General features: G+C 46.9%; 1 protein-coding gene across 2 annotated transcripts in view; it reads right to left on the bottom strand.

Moving 5' to 3' along the window:
* The window catches only part of Kdm5b (lysine demethylase 5B), a 76,079-nt gene extending 67,940 nt beyond the window's left edge, over nt 1-8,139 (bottom strand). Inside the window, exon 1 of one of the 2 annotated variants that reach the window (XM_076872847.2) lies at nt 7,773-8,139. In XM_076872847.2, coding sequence (XP_076728962.1) covers nt 7,773-7,976 — 204 coding nt within the window. In that variant the 5' untranslated portion in view covers nt 7,977-8,139. The remainder of the gene's footprint in view (nt 1-7,772) is intronic. The other variant, XM_076872846.2, reaches the window with a different exon arrangement.
* Nucleotides 8,140-14,039: the final 5,900 nt, after the last annotated feature.

The raw sequence follows: 14,039 nt of genomic DNA, 5'->3' as shown, positions 1-14,039 counted from the left end.
AAGAATGCACTTAGTCAGATTCCATATTTTTTTTCCAAAAATCTTATAAGTATGGAGATGAAATGCCTCAATGTCCTAGAGGTAGCTTTTCTTCATTAGTATGGTCTAGTTCATAAACTTAGCTATAAAAGCAAATACTCTTCTAACAGTTAATGATCCCCAAAAAAAGAACTTTTTTGAAGATGTACAAAGGTCATCTTATTTTAATAAAGTACACAAAGGTCATCTTCTATCCCAAACTATAGCAGTTAATAAATACTGAAGAAATTCTAGCCAGGTGTGGTGGTGTGCACCTATAATCCTAACAATTTAGGAGGCAAGAGGATTGCAAGTTGGAGGCCAGCCTCAGCAATTTTAGTGAGGGAGCCCTTAAGCAACTTACCAAGACCCTGTCTCAAAAAATTAAACTGGGTAAGCACACGCCTGCAATCACAGCAACTTGAGAAGCTGAGGCAGAAGGATCTCAAGTTGCAAAGCGAGCATCAGCAACTTAGCAAAGCCCACGCTATCTCAAAATAAAATATAAAAAGAGTTAGGGATGTGGCTCAGTGGTTAAGTGTCCCTGGGTTCAATCCCTTATACCAAAAAAAATAAAATTAAAAAAGGACTGGGGACATAGCTCAGTGGTAGAGTGCCCCTAGGTTCAATCTCAGCACCCATAAATGAAAAAAATCCTTATTAGAGTGCATACAATTCTCATGTCTTAAACAAGTTTCTCACAACTTGTTTTTTGTTTTGTTTTTTTCCTTTTTGACACAAGGAACTGAACCCTGGGGCCCCTCTACCACTTAGCTATATCCCCAGTCCTTTTACTTTTTATTTTGAGATAGCAGACCCTTAGGATCTCACTACTCAGTTACTGAGACTGGCCTCCAACTTATGATCCTCCTGTCTCAGCCTCCCAAATCACTGGGACTATTGGTGTGTGCCACCACACCCAGTTACAACTCAGATTTCTTTTTAAAAGTAGCTACCACAGGCTGGGGATGCAGACTAGCATGCACTAGGTCTTGGGTTCAATTCTCCATCAGCATGGGGAGGGGAAAATGTAGTTAATAATTGCTCAAACTTTAAAACCCAAAGTTGAGCCCAGCTGCTCAGGAAGCTGAGGCAGGAGAAAAGCCAGCCTCAGCCACAGTAAGGTGCTAAGCAACTTGACAGAGACAGTGGGACTCTGTCTCTAAATAAAATACAAAATACAGGGCTGAACCCTGAGTTCAATCCCTGCTACAAAAAAATAACATAAAACAAAGTAACAAAAATTTGTAACAACAGCCCAGGGATATGGCCTTTCCAAGATATAATCCCACTCACCCTAAGGGCTCCATCAATACTCCTCTTAGTGATTCCTCTTCAGGAAACCCAAACTTAATAAAAATTTTATAAAGCAGACCCCTCCAATTCCTAACATTTATTCACCTAATTATTATTATTATTTTAGGTCGGCAAAACTTTAAATAGGCAACATAAGCATAATGTCCAGAGAATACCTAATGCTCCCAGAAAAAGAAAAATCACACAACCTCAACACAAACCAAGCCGAAAAGATGTGCAAGGACAAAAGCAAGATCTTCCTAGTTTAGTGGTCTTTCAAACTCAGAAATGGCATTTGGAAAGAGGCACATAAGCAGGCATCAAGGAATGCAAATGCCAAGAACCTAATTAGCATTTTTATTGGGGGGCAGGTGGACTTTCCCTTATCTTCCCTTATCTTCTTCTATGGCCTACATTAATGAGGACCAATTAAGACAACAACAAGGTTACAAGAACCTACAAAAGGGGCTGATATAGCTCAGTTGGTAGACTGCTTGCCTCATATGCACAAAGCCATGGGTTCAATCCCTATCACCACAAAAAAGAAAGGTGCCAGCAAGTCACCTTGATCTTGGACTTCTGACCTCCAGTACTGAGAAAATACATTTGGAAAAAAAAAAAAAAAAAGAACCTACAAAAAGATCCCATGATGGTACATAAACCAGGTGATTTTTGGAGGGAAGAGGCAAGTAGTGGGGACTGAATCCAGAAGGGCGTTAACACTAAGCCACATCCAAGTCCCTTTTTATGTATCTGAGACAAGGTCTCACTAACTTGCCAGAAGATGACCTTGAACTTTGGATCCTTCTGCCTCAGCCTCCCAGAAAGTTGGGATTATAGGCATGCACCCTGGCCTGGCTCTATTTTTTTTTTTTTTAATCAAATAGTTTACAAATAATTTCTTAACTTTCTAAAAGAAAACTCCCTCAAAGGAAGATTTCTGCCTACCTATAAATATATATTCAAGTATCCCAAACATACTGGACTTTGTTATTGTCCCCCAAATTAAACAAATAAATAAGTTTATCAGTAAGCTATCAACCAGAAATGCTCCAATAGTTAATAGATAATAAAGAAAATTAAATACTTTAGAGCTGGGGATGTAGCTCAGTTGGTAGAGGGCTTACCTCACATGCACAAGGCCCTGGGTTCAACCCTCAGCACTACCAAAAAAAAAAGGTTGGGGGGGGGCGGGAGGGAATTAAATACTTCAAAGACCAAAAAAAAAAAAAAGAATAAAATTAAGAGTTTATAGGGCAGGGCGCTTGTAATCCCAGACTCTTTGGAGGCTGAAGCAGGAGGATCCAAGCTCAGGGCTGGCCTCAGTGATTTAGCAAAGCCCTAAGCAAGTTGGGGAGGCCCTGTGTGAAAATAAAAAGTAAAGAGAATTAGGGATATAAGTCAGGGATAAAGTGCCCCTAGATTCAATCCACAGTCCAAAAAAAAAAAAAGAAAGAGAATTTAAGGGTTAATACTTTTCCTTTTTGTTTCTAAAATAAAAGAATGTAAACCCTGGCTTTAATAGAGAACCCTTATTTAACACTTTACAAAGGCAATTCTATATTCATTTTACTTTTTAAAGTAAAATTTATTTTACTTTAGATTGCATGTTTAAAATCATATCCGGGCTGGGGATGTGGCTCAAGCGGTAGCGCGCTCGCCTGCCATGCGTGCGGCCCGGGTTCGATCCTCAGCACCACATACAAACAGAGACGTTGTGTCCGCCGAATACTAAAAAATAAATATTAAAAAAAAATTCTCTCTCTCTCTCTCCCCCTCTCTCACTCTCTCTTTTAAAAAAAAAAAAAATCATATCCTATAATCATGGGAAGGGAAATTTTTCCAATGGGGGTAGGGAGGAATCTTTAGCTGACTCATGTATTTGCAATATCATTCACATTCCACTCTATTTGTTGATTAGCTCAGTAAGAATTGTATAGAGAATATGTTCCTGACTCCTATAGTACATCCCATTTGCCACTGGTAGGTCAAATTTGGGTAAATATCCTCTTACACATTACAACAAATGAAGTATATTTTTGCTTTGTTAAAGGTAAATACTTGTGACCTAGACTGCAGAACTTCATTCAAACTCTTACCTTCTACTAAGTTTTTCCTCCAGGGCATTATAGTCCTAATTTTTTTTTTTAATATTTATTTTTTAGTTTTAGGTGGACACAATATCTTTTATATTTGTGTGGTGCTGAGGATTGAACCCAGTGCCTCAAGCATGCTAGGTGAGCACTCTACCACTGAGCCCCAGCCCCAGCCCCAGCTCAAATGGTCTTTCAGACCATTTGTTCCCAAATGATGATCATGGAGGGGGAGGCAGAAACTGACTTTCCCTCTTCATGGTCATGAATGCAGCTTCCCAGCTCTCTGTTCAGCTGAGGTGGAAGAAGCCTCTGGAGCTGGAAGAGTCTTCCTGGGCTCCAAGATAGCTGGGCCGCCACCACGTGCTCTGGCCTGGAGTCTCCTGAGTGTGCTGGCATGGTGGGGGTGCTTCTCCAGGGATGGAGGTGGAGAAGCCCAAGGGTACTAGCTATCCCTGCATTTACCCTACAGTTTCCAAGGCCGTGTTAGTTTCTGAATGAGGCCATTTTCTGTTGCTATAACTAAATACCAGAGTTGGGTACTTTTGGAGGCTAGCCTCAGCAATTTATAGAGACCCTGTCTCAAAATAAAAAAGGATGGGCTAGGGTTGTGGCTCAGCAGTAAAGCGCTTGCCTAGCACCAGTGAGGCACTGAATTAGAAAAATAAATAAAGGTTTTATGTCCAACTACATACGACTAAAAATTTATAAACATAAAAAGGATAAGGAAGTGGCTCAGTGTTACAAAGGCCTCTGGGTTCAATCGCCAGTATCCCCAGCAACAAATGTAGGTACAAATGGGTACAGGGTTTCTTTGGGGAAGATAAAAATGTGCTAAAAATTGACTGAATGCACAACTCTGTGAAAATACGTCAAACCAATAAATGTACACTATAAACTGGTGAATTGCATGGCATATGTTTATTTTAATAAAGTTAATTTTTAAAAGTAATTTCAAGTTTTTTTGTTTTTTTGCTCAAGGATGTTCCTATTTTTAAGATTTAATGTGACCAAATAATAACCACAACCAAAGAAAGATCTTACTCAAAGATGCTATGTTAAAACAAAGTAGTTTTTTTACCTTGGCTATAAAGATGAAGGAAAACGCTAATGACCACAGAAGTTAAAGCTGAAAAAAAGTATCCGTTGTGCCACTTGGGGTTTGATCTAAATCTCTACTTTTGGACAAAAATGGAACTTGCCTATCTATGGCCAAATGTTAGCTGTTTTAAGGCAAGAAAGTTATTAAAGCCATCAAATATTTCCCTATAAAACTTGGAGGATTCAAAAAAGGGTCTACACTCAGCAGCTAACTATTCTTGCCTGATAGTTACACCCCTAAAATTAATGATCTCCAAACACAGAAAGTGATATAGAAAATACCCCTTAAACAGAAATCTTATTAAAAGAGGAAATTAAAATTTGCATTTTAAAGGCAATAAAACCAGAAACCACATTAATTGTAAATTTAACAAGATCTCTGCTGAGAAAATCTGGTTATCCTATGTATTAGATATCATTTGAAACAAAGGTTTATTTCTCTCTTTAAAACCAAAACCAGGGTTTTGAGTATAGACTTATTACTTTTATCACTTTTAATCTTACTGTATTTTCACAAATTTCTGTGTACTCCTATACTCCCAACATACAAAGTAATATGAATATCCTACGTTTTCACAAGCCAAGCAGCTCTGTACCCTAAGAAAACAGCTAAAAACCTAAGCTATGTAAGCACCACTAATAAAGGTAAAAACAAAAGGGAACAGAAATGCTTTATAATTCTACTCTTTACCTCCTAACAAGTAAAATACTAAAGGTCCCAATGCCCCTTTTAATACAGTCACTGGTACTCCAAAAACTCAAGAAAAATCATCTATAAACATACACATTATAAAGCTATCACCATGGAAAATTTCATGTCTCTTCAGGTGCTTTTTTTTGTTGTTGTTTTTGCTATATTTCAACTGTATGAAACCACTTGTTCACAGTTAGTTTTCCCAAAAACAGTTGCTAAAACAAAGAATGTTTACATATCTTAAGAAGCCTTTGTTCCAACAAGACCCCTCTTCAACAGCTATAACTTCTGGAAAGATTTCCCTTTTTTTGGTTATATCAACAGCAAATAGTCCCAAACTCTTTCCATTTGGGAGAGGAGTTTGTTAAACAAAGGAGGAGGCAAGCCCCCTCCACACAAAGAAGGTCTACAAAACAGAGCACTGGTCATGTTTGTAGATTATTTGTTCCTCCTTACCCCTTCCTCAGCTGTAGTATATAGTACTCTCAATACAAAATGGTGGCCATCATGTCTGTCTGACATTCAGGGTGGGAAAAGGCAACACAATCGCATTTTGCAAAGAATGCCATTAGTGTGCTAGCCCAGATGAGGAAATGGGTTGCCAAAACCTAACCAGAGCAACACTATGTTTTCGGTAAAAGGGATTTATAAAAGGAAAAGAAAGCAAGATAAAGGACTTACCCCAGCCCTAGTATACCACAATACCAACATGGAGGACAACTCCCAGGAACCTAACTCGGAACCTAACTCTTCACGTTTTGGTTATCATGAACTTGCTCAGGTTGCCTAATTTCTGAATAAAATCTCATTAATGCAAATGTCCAACATTCATATTCATCCTTCCCCACATCTGCCATAAAGCTAAATTGCTGAATGTTGGAAACATTATTCTTCATGAATTAAAATCTTGGCTCTAACCAAACCCAGTGTAACTTTTGCAGGCCTCTCTACACTCTAAAGAAATGTACTTCCCGTAAGCAACAATAATCAACCTTGTCCACTTCCCTGGAAGAAACGGATCTATTTTCAAACATTTTCCCCACACCAGCTGGCCAGCTATCTTTTGAGGCTATATTTCATCTCCATTTTAAAATTTCTCCAAAAAAAAAAAAAAAAAAAAGGCAAAGTCTGGAGTCCGTGTTTTTATTTTTTATTGGGGGATGGGGCGGGGGTGGTTAAGACTTTATTCGGAGATCTCCCTCAAAAACGTCTTTCCAAAACACTGATTACACACGGAATCCCGGCAACTCAAAATGTCATTACAAAGAGCAAGTTTAAGGGACAAGGGGGAGGGGGGGTCTTTTTCCACTCACGGAGGGGGGGCGGGGGAAGAGTGGGGAGAAAATTCTTAAAAACAGTAGGAAAGGCAGTTAAACCTCCTTTCAACCGTCCCAGCCCGTCCAACCGTCGTCTAGGCCAACTCCGGCTCGCACCATCCCAAAAGGTGGGTGAAAAAAACGGGGGTGTCGGAGCGCATCCAGTTCCGGCTGGGGGGTGGGGGACAGGGAGGGGTCGGCCGGGTTTTCCTCCGCGGACGTTGGAGCCGTTAGGGATGTTTCGGAAGCACCCCACCCCTCACTCACAGCCCCCGGCCCAAGGCGCTTCAGACAGGGCTTGGAGGGCTCGCTGGGTGGGCGCATTTCAGCTCAGGCAGGTTGGGAGCCAGGGGTGAAATCGGCCGCGGTCCGGCCGTCTGACATCTCCCCCACCCCATCCCACCAACCCCGCCAGGCCTCCCCCGGGAGCCGCGCGGCCGGGCCAGGAGTCGGCGTGGGAGCATCCGCGAGCGTGGGCGGGCATCGGGGCCCGCCGCCGCCTGTCCGGCCCGCATCACCCCCAAAGTGCCCCCCAAACACTTGTGTCCCCCAACACACCACCGCTCCAGGCCCAACCCGCAGCTCCTCCCCGCCCCCCAGGCAGCGCTGGCCGCCTCTCCCGGACCCAGGCCTGGGGGCCACCTAGAGACCCGGGGACCAGGGGGTGGGGGGTGCCCTGGTCTGGAGGGTGGGGCGCCCAGGTGAGGGCCGCTCCGGGCCGACGCCGCCACCACACAAAGGACCAGGGGCTCCCGCCGCCATATTGAAAACTTTCCTCCTCGCACGACAACTCGAAAGTCCCCCACCCCCACCCCATCACACACCCCCGCACCCCGGGGGAGGAGGCGAGGACCAGCCTGCGGAGCCCGGCCGGGCCCAGAGCCCTCCCTCCACGCCCGCGCCTCCGCTGAGCTCCGGGAGGAAACTCCCCCGCGACCACCTCCGGATCCTGCCACCACTCCGTCCGGAACCGAACCCGAACCCCCAGGCCCGGCCGCGCACCCGTCCGCCCAAGCCCGGCCGCCACCCGGCCCTCGCGTGGCATCGCCGAAGCCCCCGCTCTTCCTCGCTCCTTATCTCCCACCCAGGAGCAGCCCGGGTCTTCCTCCCACTGCCTCAACCGGGCAGCCCCAAACTTGACGAGGCCTGCGGGGCGACTACTCCCCGCCCCCCGCGCCTCGGGCCTCCGGGCCCCGCGCGTCCTCGCTCCCTCCTCCAGCCGCGAGCAGAATCCGGGGTGCTGGCGTGACTCACCGGCGGCGGCCGCACCTTACAGATCCCGGTCTGCTCGGCTATGGGCCGGATCTTGTGGATGAAAGCGAAGGGGTCCGCGAACTCTTCCCAGCTGGGCTCGAAGACCGGACACTCGGGAGGAGGCAGGAACTCGCCCAGCGGCCCCGGGCTCCCAAGGGGCAGAGCCGGGCGCGGGCCCTGGGGCAGCGCGGTGGCCGGCTCCATCACCGCGGGTCAGGCAGGGCCGAGGACTAGGTGGGCTCTGGGACCGCGGCTGCGAGCTCCGCTCCGTCCGAGACCTGTACAGACGCGGCTCGGGCGATAGCAAGTCCGACTTGTACTAGCAACGGCAGCACCTTGGGCTTTTTCAGCCTTCCTCCGACGACGTCTTGCCGCTAACCCACGCCGTGCGCCTCCGCCGCCACGGCGAGGAAAAAGAGTCCCACCCCACCCCCACCCCCACCCCGCGCCGAGCTCTCCGCCCCGCCCCCGAGTCGGGAGGGGCCGGGCCTTCCGCCTGGGATGGAGTCTCTCCTTCTGATTGAGTTGCGCCAACATCTACTGACCGTTTACTATGTATCAGAGTTACTGCCCTTAAGAAGTTAATAGACGGGTAGAGAAGATCCGACCCACAAGGCGATCATTCAATCGTGTAGTATACTGTGCCACGATATAAGTATACACTTATATACAGGAGGGGCAGAAAGAGTATTGAGAATGGGAGAGGATTTTCCAGGTAAAAGGAACAACTTGAACAGAAGAATAGCATGGATGTGAGACGACAACAGTAAGGATCGTAGTACTTTTGAGTACTCGCGTATCCTACTGTTCTAAATGTTTTATATGATTAATCCGTCTATACAACAACCCCATGAGTTAAGTATTCTTACATGTTAGAAAAAGGAATATTAAGCCATTTGTCCAAATACATAAAACTATTAAGTGATGGGAACTATTTATTAGGAGGTAGTCGTGTTGCAGGGAAAAGTGTTATCCTCAACCACAAGGTTGGATTTGAAAGGAACAAAAGGCGCTTGAAATAATCTTGAAATCGTGGAGCTAAAATTAAGACAGTGATGCTATTGATTAGGAGGAAGAGATGCACATGCAGGAAATAAAATTAGGGATAAAGGGAAGGAACCATGAGTATTAAGGATGAATCTAGTGTGTGGCATACTTGTCTGAGTGGATGTTGGCCCCCTAGCATCGCCTGGACATTCACTCAGATCATACTATACATAAAAAAAAAAAAAAAAAAGCTATTCTAGGGAAGAAGATAATGTGTTCACTTCTGGATGTGTTGAATTTGAGGTGTCTCTGGTACATACTGCTGGAGATATCCAACAGGTTGAAAGATATAAATCTGAAGGGGGGGGGGGTGTTTAGAACTGGAGACATAAATCTGGGGATTATTAGCATATAGGGGCGGGGAGGAGCTGCGGGTTGGGCATAGTTATTAGTTATGTAATGCTACTCGTGCAAAAGGCACTGTTCTAACAGACATACTGGGAAGGTATTGCTGTTATCCCCATTTTGCAGCAAAGGCAAGGGAAGCAAAGTAAGGGTAACTAATTTAGAGATATAAATATATTTGAAACACTTTTGGGGGATGCGGGAGTATGTTTAGCCCCAGAAAAGGTGATAAAAGTTCAAAATGTAGAATTTCAACACTGAATTGATCTCCTTTATTCAGAAAGCAGCCATCTCCATGAAAGGACTGCTTATCATGATCGCCTTGAGGAGTCATCACTGAAGCCCTACCCCTGCTTTCAAGATTCTTCAAGAGTAATTTCATCAGATTCATCTTATCCTTAAAGATCTTCAATTAGATTTAAAAAAAAAAAAAAAAAAAAAAAAAAACGAAGGGAAAGAGGGAGGAAAAGAAAAGAAGGCCTCTTCTTCATTAAACTTCCCAGAGGGACACAGCAGTCCTTGGAGATGGTAGACCTTTTCTTAGATCTCTAGGGCTTTGGGATCTGGATAAGCTTTTTCCTTCTCCCCAATAGAACCTCAAGCAAAGGGGGGCAGCTGGCAACCCCATTAGAGGGGGAAAAAAAAATCAGTGTAAGATAGTAGATATAGCAAGTTATTATGGTAGAATCTAGATAGTGGATATAGAGGAATTTGTGCAGTTTTAACTTTGCTGAAAAATGTTCACAATAAAGTGTTAGGGAGAGCAGTCATTGTATTTGGGAGGCATTTCTGGAATTGATTTCCTGTCGTGCGTTATCTCTTGGGAGAGCAGTAAGAATTTTGATCCTTTAGCGTTAGCATCCTACGAGCTGGGTGGGTATAACTTCGACAAGAAATCTCGATATATGTGAATAGAGACTATCATTTAACCGAAGGGCACAGGAGTAATGAGTCTAAGAAAATCTTTTTCAATTTTCAGCAGTATGGTAGAACTCCTCGCTCCCAATTCTCAAGGTCTCCCAATCCTGCTTCCTCCATTTCCGGTAGTGCCCCTAAAGGATGAGATACTGTAGCTCCCAGATCAGGCAGCAGCTGTTTGGCTCTGCACGCACCCGATGTGACGTTAAGGAAGGGGGCGGTTGCCAGGATAGCTAGGGGAACCTAGGGACCGGGAGAGCTCTCCTGGAAGGCGACAGCTCCCCCGCCCCGCAGAAGACGCTTCCCCTTGCCCTTTATGATGTGTGTTTACATGGGCGGAGGGATCCCTCTCCAGCTGACAGCCACACCGCGACCGGCTCTTCTTTTTTTAAAGAGCCTAGCCACAGGCCGTGATTGGCCGCGGCCCGGGCTGCATCAGCCTCCGGGGGCGGGGCCCGGGACGCATTGTCTCTTCTGGGGCCGGCTGAACGCCCCAGAGGCCGGACCTGGGCAACCCCGGGCGGGAGGTGCTGGGGCGACGGCTCCCCGAGGGCCGGGAGCAAGGCCTGGGCGGGGCCAGATCCGAGTTCCCGGGGGCCAGCGGGGCTGCAGCCCAGGCGGCCCGAGCGGAACCAAGCCCCGTTCCGAGTGCCACGTCTCCAGGAACCCCCTCCTTACTCTTGGACAACACTCCACCCCCGCCCGGGCCTCCGTTCCCCAAACTGCCCCCATTTGTGCGGCTTCAGATCGTAGCGATACATGGCTAGGATCGTCATCTGCTTTCGCTCCTCTCAGCCCCCAACCTGCTGGGTCCCACTCCCGGCCGGCTCCCCCGGATCTGCCTTCGCCTCCAGACTCGCCCGCCCGCTGCGGCGTCCCGGAGCTTCTTCCGGTCGCCGCGATGGGAAGACCCCGCTCCTGGGTTCCAAACAGAGAGAGCGACCTTCCTCTACCTCCCCATCCCTCCGCTCACTGCCGGAGACTCGGCCCACGAATGATGGGGGGCAGGCCCGGCTCCCCAGCGGCCGGGGAGGGGGCGGCGGCCAGCACAGCACGTAGCGCACGTGTAGAGCCGGCTCCCCACCTCCTCCGCCGCCGCGGCCGCCGGGGACACTTCCCAGGGCTCGGGCTGTCGCGCGCGCTCCCTTCCGCCCAGACTTGGGGTCTGCGCCTCCTAACACCCTTCCCTCCGCAGCCCTGCTGGTCCTTCCCCGGTTTCCCGAGGGTCCCGTGCACAGCTAGTGCATCTCAGCTGCTCATCTCCGATCCGAGCATCCTCTCAGCTCACCGCCTCCGGTGCTCTGGAATGTTTGGTGTCAGATGTCCTCGGGACAAACCACAAACCTATGGGATTTGTCTCCTAGTTTTATTTATCTTCTTGATTCCCACAATACTGGACTCCTGCCGTTTATCGCTGCACATGTGACTCGCTATGTCTTTTCTCCCACCAGTGTCCCTGTCCTCTGCTCGACACGTACGTGCCTCTTCCCTCAGATGGTAAGCCGCTAGAGGGAAGGAGTGAAGTCCCTCTCCGTCCCCGGAACCAGACACGTGGTAGACGCTTCACCAACACTGAAAGGGAGGGGAAATGGGCTTGAGTTTCTGTGACTCCAGTAAACTGAGGATAGAGTAATCAATCTGCTTGCCCACACGGAGCTGGAAAGAAGCTCACAGCAGATTGGAGGTGGGGCATTGGGGGCGCCCACATGGTGGGTGAACACGAGAAAATCCCGTCTTTTCTCAGTCTCCCCCGCCCAGTCCCCTGCCCTACTTAATTCCCTGGAACCCTCAACCTTTCCCTTTGGCTGCACTGGTCTCTTCTGTGGGACTTCAGTGCTCCCTGTTCTGCCTCAACTCCAGCTGTGGAGGCTGCAGTTCACACCAGGGTAAAGGTTTCATTTCTGTCCTTAGGAAGCTGAGGAGGCTCCTGGTAACTAAATACTTTTTCCTCCTTCCCATCTCCTCTCCCTCTCCAGTCCTGGCTCTTCCTTTCTTTTTATTCTGTTGCTGGGGATCATACCCAGGGCCTTCTGCATAGTAGGAAAAGGGCTATACCAAGAGTTACACCCACCAGCACCTTCTCCAGTCCTGATATCTCTTCCCTGCTGACTCAGCCCAACTGAGATCCACGGTGACGGCACCTTCAGACCTAAACTTTGGCTTACTTGGGTGTGGAACCTAAAGGGCTAGACCCTGGTATGGGTCAGGCACTGGAAAATGGGATGTTCCCACGGTGCCTGCTACCTTGGCTACCCTGCCTATAGGAGGGGCAGAGTAACACCAGGGCTTCCAGGTGTGCCTTCCCATTCCGGTTGGGCCACTTTAGAGGCTTGGAACTCCCAAGGAGCAATATTGTGCGTGCTTCTGAGAGAAGCTTAGAGGAAACCCCACATTCCCCAATAGCCCTGCAACTCCACCACCAACACCCCAACTCATGTCTCAGAGTTGAGGGGACCCTGTCAGTATGCTCAATGGCCCTGGATAGCTGGAATGTTTGGAATTCTCTGTATCTGGGATGAAAGACTTTAACAGGATAAAAGACTGCAACACTATGTCAGAACTTGAGAGAGCACCACCCCATTTACCTTGCCCCTTTGAAATTCTGCATTCAACCACATCATGCTGAGCACAGCGTCTGACAGAGTAAATGGTAAATGCTCATTCCCCTTTTTCTCTTCCTTGGCAAGAAGGGGTGATTTGTGAACACCTGGAAATAACATTCTAACCTGAATAAGACAGGGCCACCAGCCAGGAGTAATTCACAGTCTACTTGACTGAACTTATGAAGTATGTGGTATTATTGTCATCATTTTTCACAGAGAGAAATTGAGATTCAGAAAGGCTGATCAGCCAAAATCATACCGATAATAATAGCAGGGCCAGGACTAGAATGGCCATCTTTGTACCTGCCTTTGATCTTCCCTAAACACCAGGCTAACTGTTCTAAAGCTAAGGAAAAAGGACATAGAGGCCTGATCTCAAGTTCACCACCAGCTGCCCCATAAACTGTCAATATCCATTATCTCCTGCTAGGCTACAGTGGCTTCAAATGCTGACTCATCTCACCAGGCATGGTGGGCGGCACATGGCTGTAATCCCAGCAATTCAGGAGGCTGGGGTAGGAGGATCACAAATTGGAGTCCAGCCTCAGCAATTTAATGAGACTCTGTCCCAAAATGAAACATTAAAAAGAACTGGGAACAGGGGCTGGGGATTTAGCTCAGTGGCAGAGCACTTGCCTCGCACATGTAAGCCACTGGGTTTGATCCTCTGCACCAAATAAAAATAAAGATATTAAATATGATATGTCAAGAGCTTTGTAATGTTTTGAACAACCAATAAAAAATAAAGATATCGTGCCCATCTATAACTAAAAAATTAAAAAAAAAAAAAAAAAAGGAACTGGGGACATAGCTCAGTGGTAAAGCACCCCTAGCTTCAATCTCGTATATCAAAACGACAAATAAAACTCAAATACTGCCAAGTGCAGTGATTCATGCCTATAATTCCAGTTACTTGAGCACCCAAGACAAAATCACAAGTTCAAGGCCAGTCTTCACTACTTAGCAAGACCCTGTCTCAAAATAAGAGAACTGAGTGGTGGCCCATGCCTATAATCCCAGCGACTTGGGAGGCTGACACAGGAGGATCACAAATTGGAGGCCAGCCTCAGCAATTTAGTGAGAACCTGTCTCAAAATTTTTAAATGGGCTGGGGATGTGGCTCAGTGGTAAAGCATCCCTGGGTTAGAGGCCCAGGACCAATAAACAAAGATCTTAGTGCTTTCTGGGGCCTAACAAATACACTAGTGAAGTCAGTCACATAGAGTCTATGGAGAAGTGAGAATGCATGTCCAGCTACTGCCCAGGCCATCACTGCATAGACAAGGGATTGCACCAAGTTCCAAGTTTTCCATGAGAAACCAATTATTTAGGCTTTCCTGTAAGCAATGCCAAT

Source organism: Callospermophilus lateralis, chromosome 13, assembly GCF_048772815.1.
Source record: "Callospermophilus lateralis isolate mCalLat2 chromosome 13, mCalLat2.hap1, whole genome shotgun sequence".
Lineage (NCBI taxonomy): Eukaryota > Metazoa > Chordata > Mammalia > Rodentia > Sciuridae > Callospermophilus > Callospermophilus lateralis.
The sequence above is the reverse complement of the archived record's forward strand: the minus strand, read 5'-3'. Positions and strand labels throughout refer to the sequence as shown.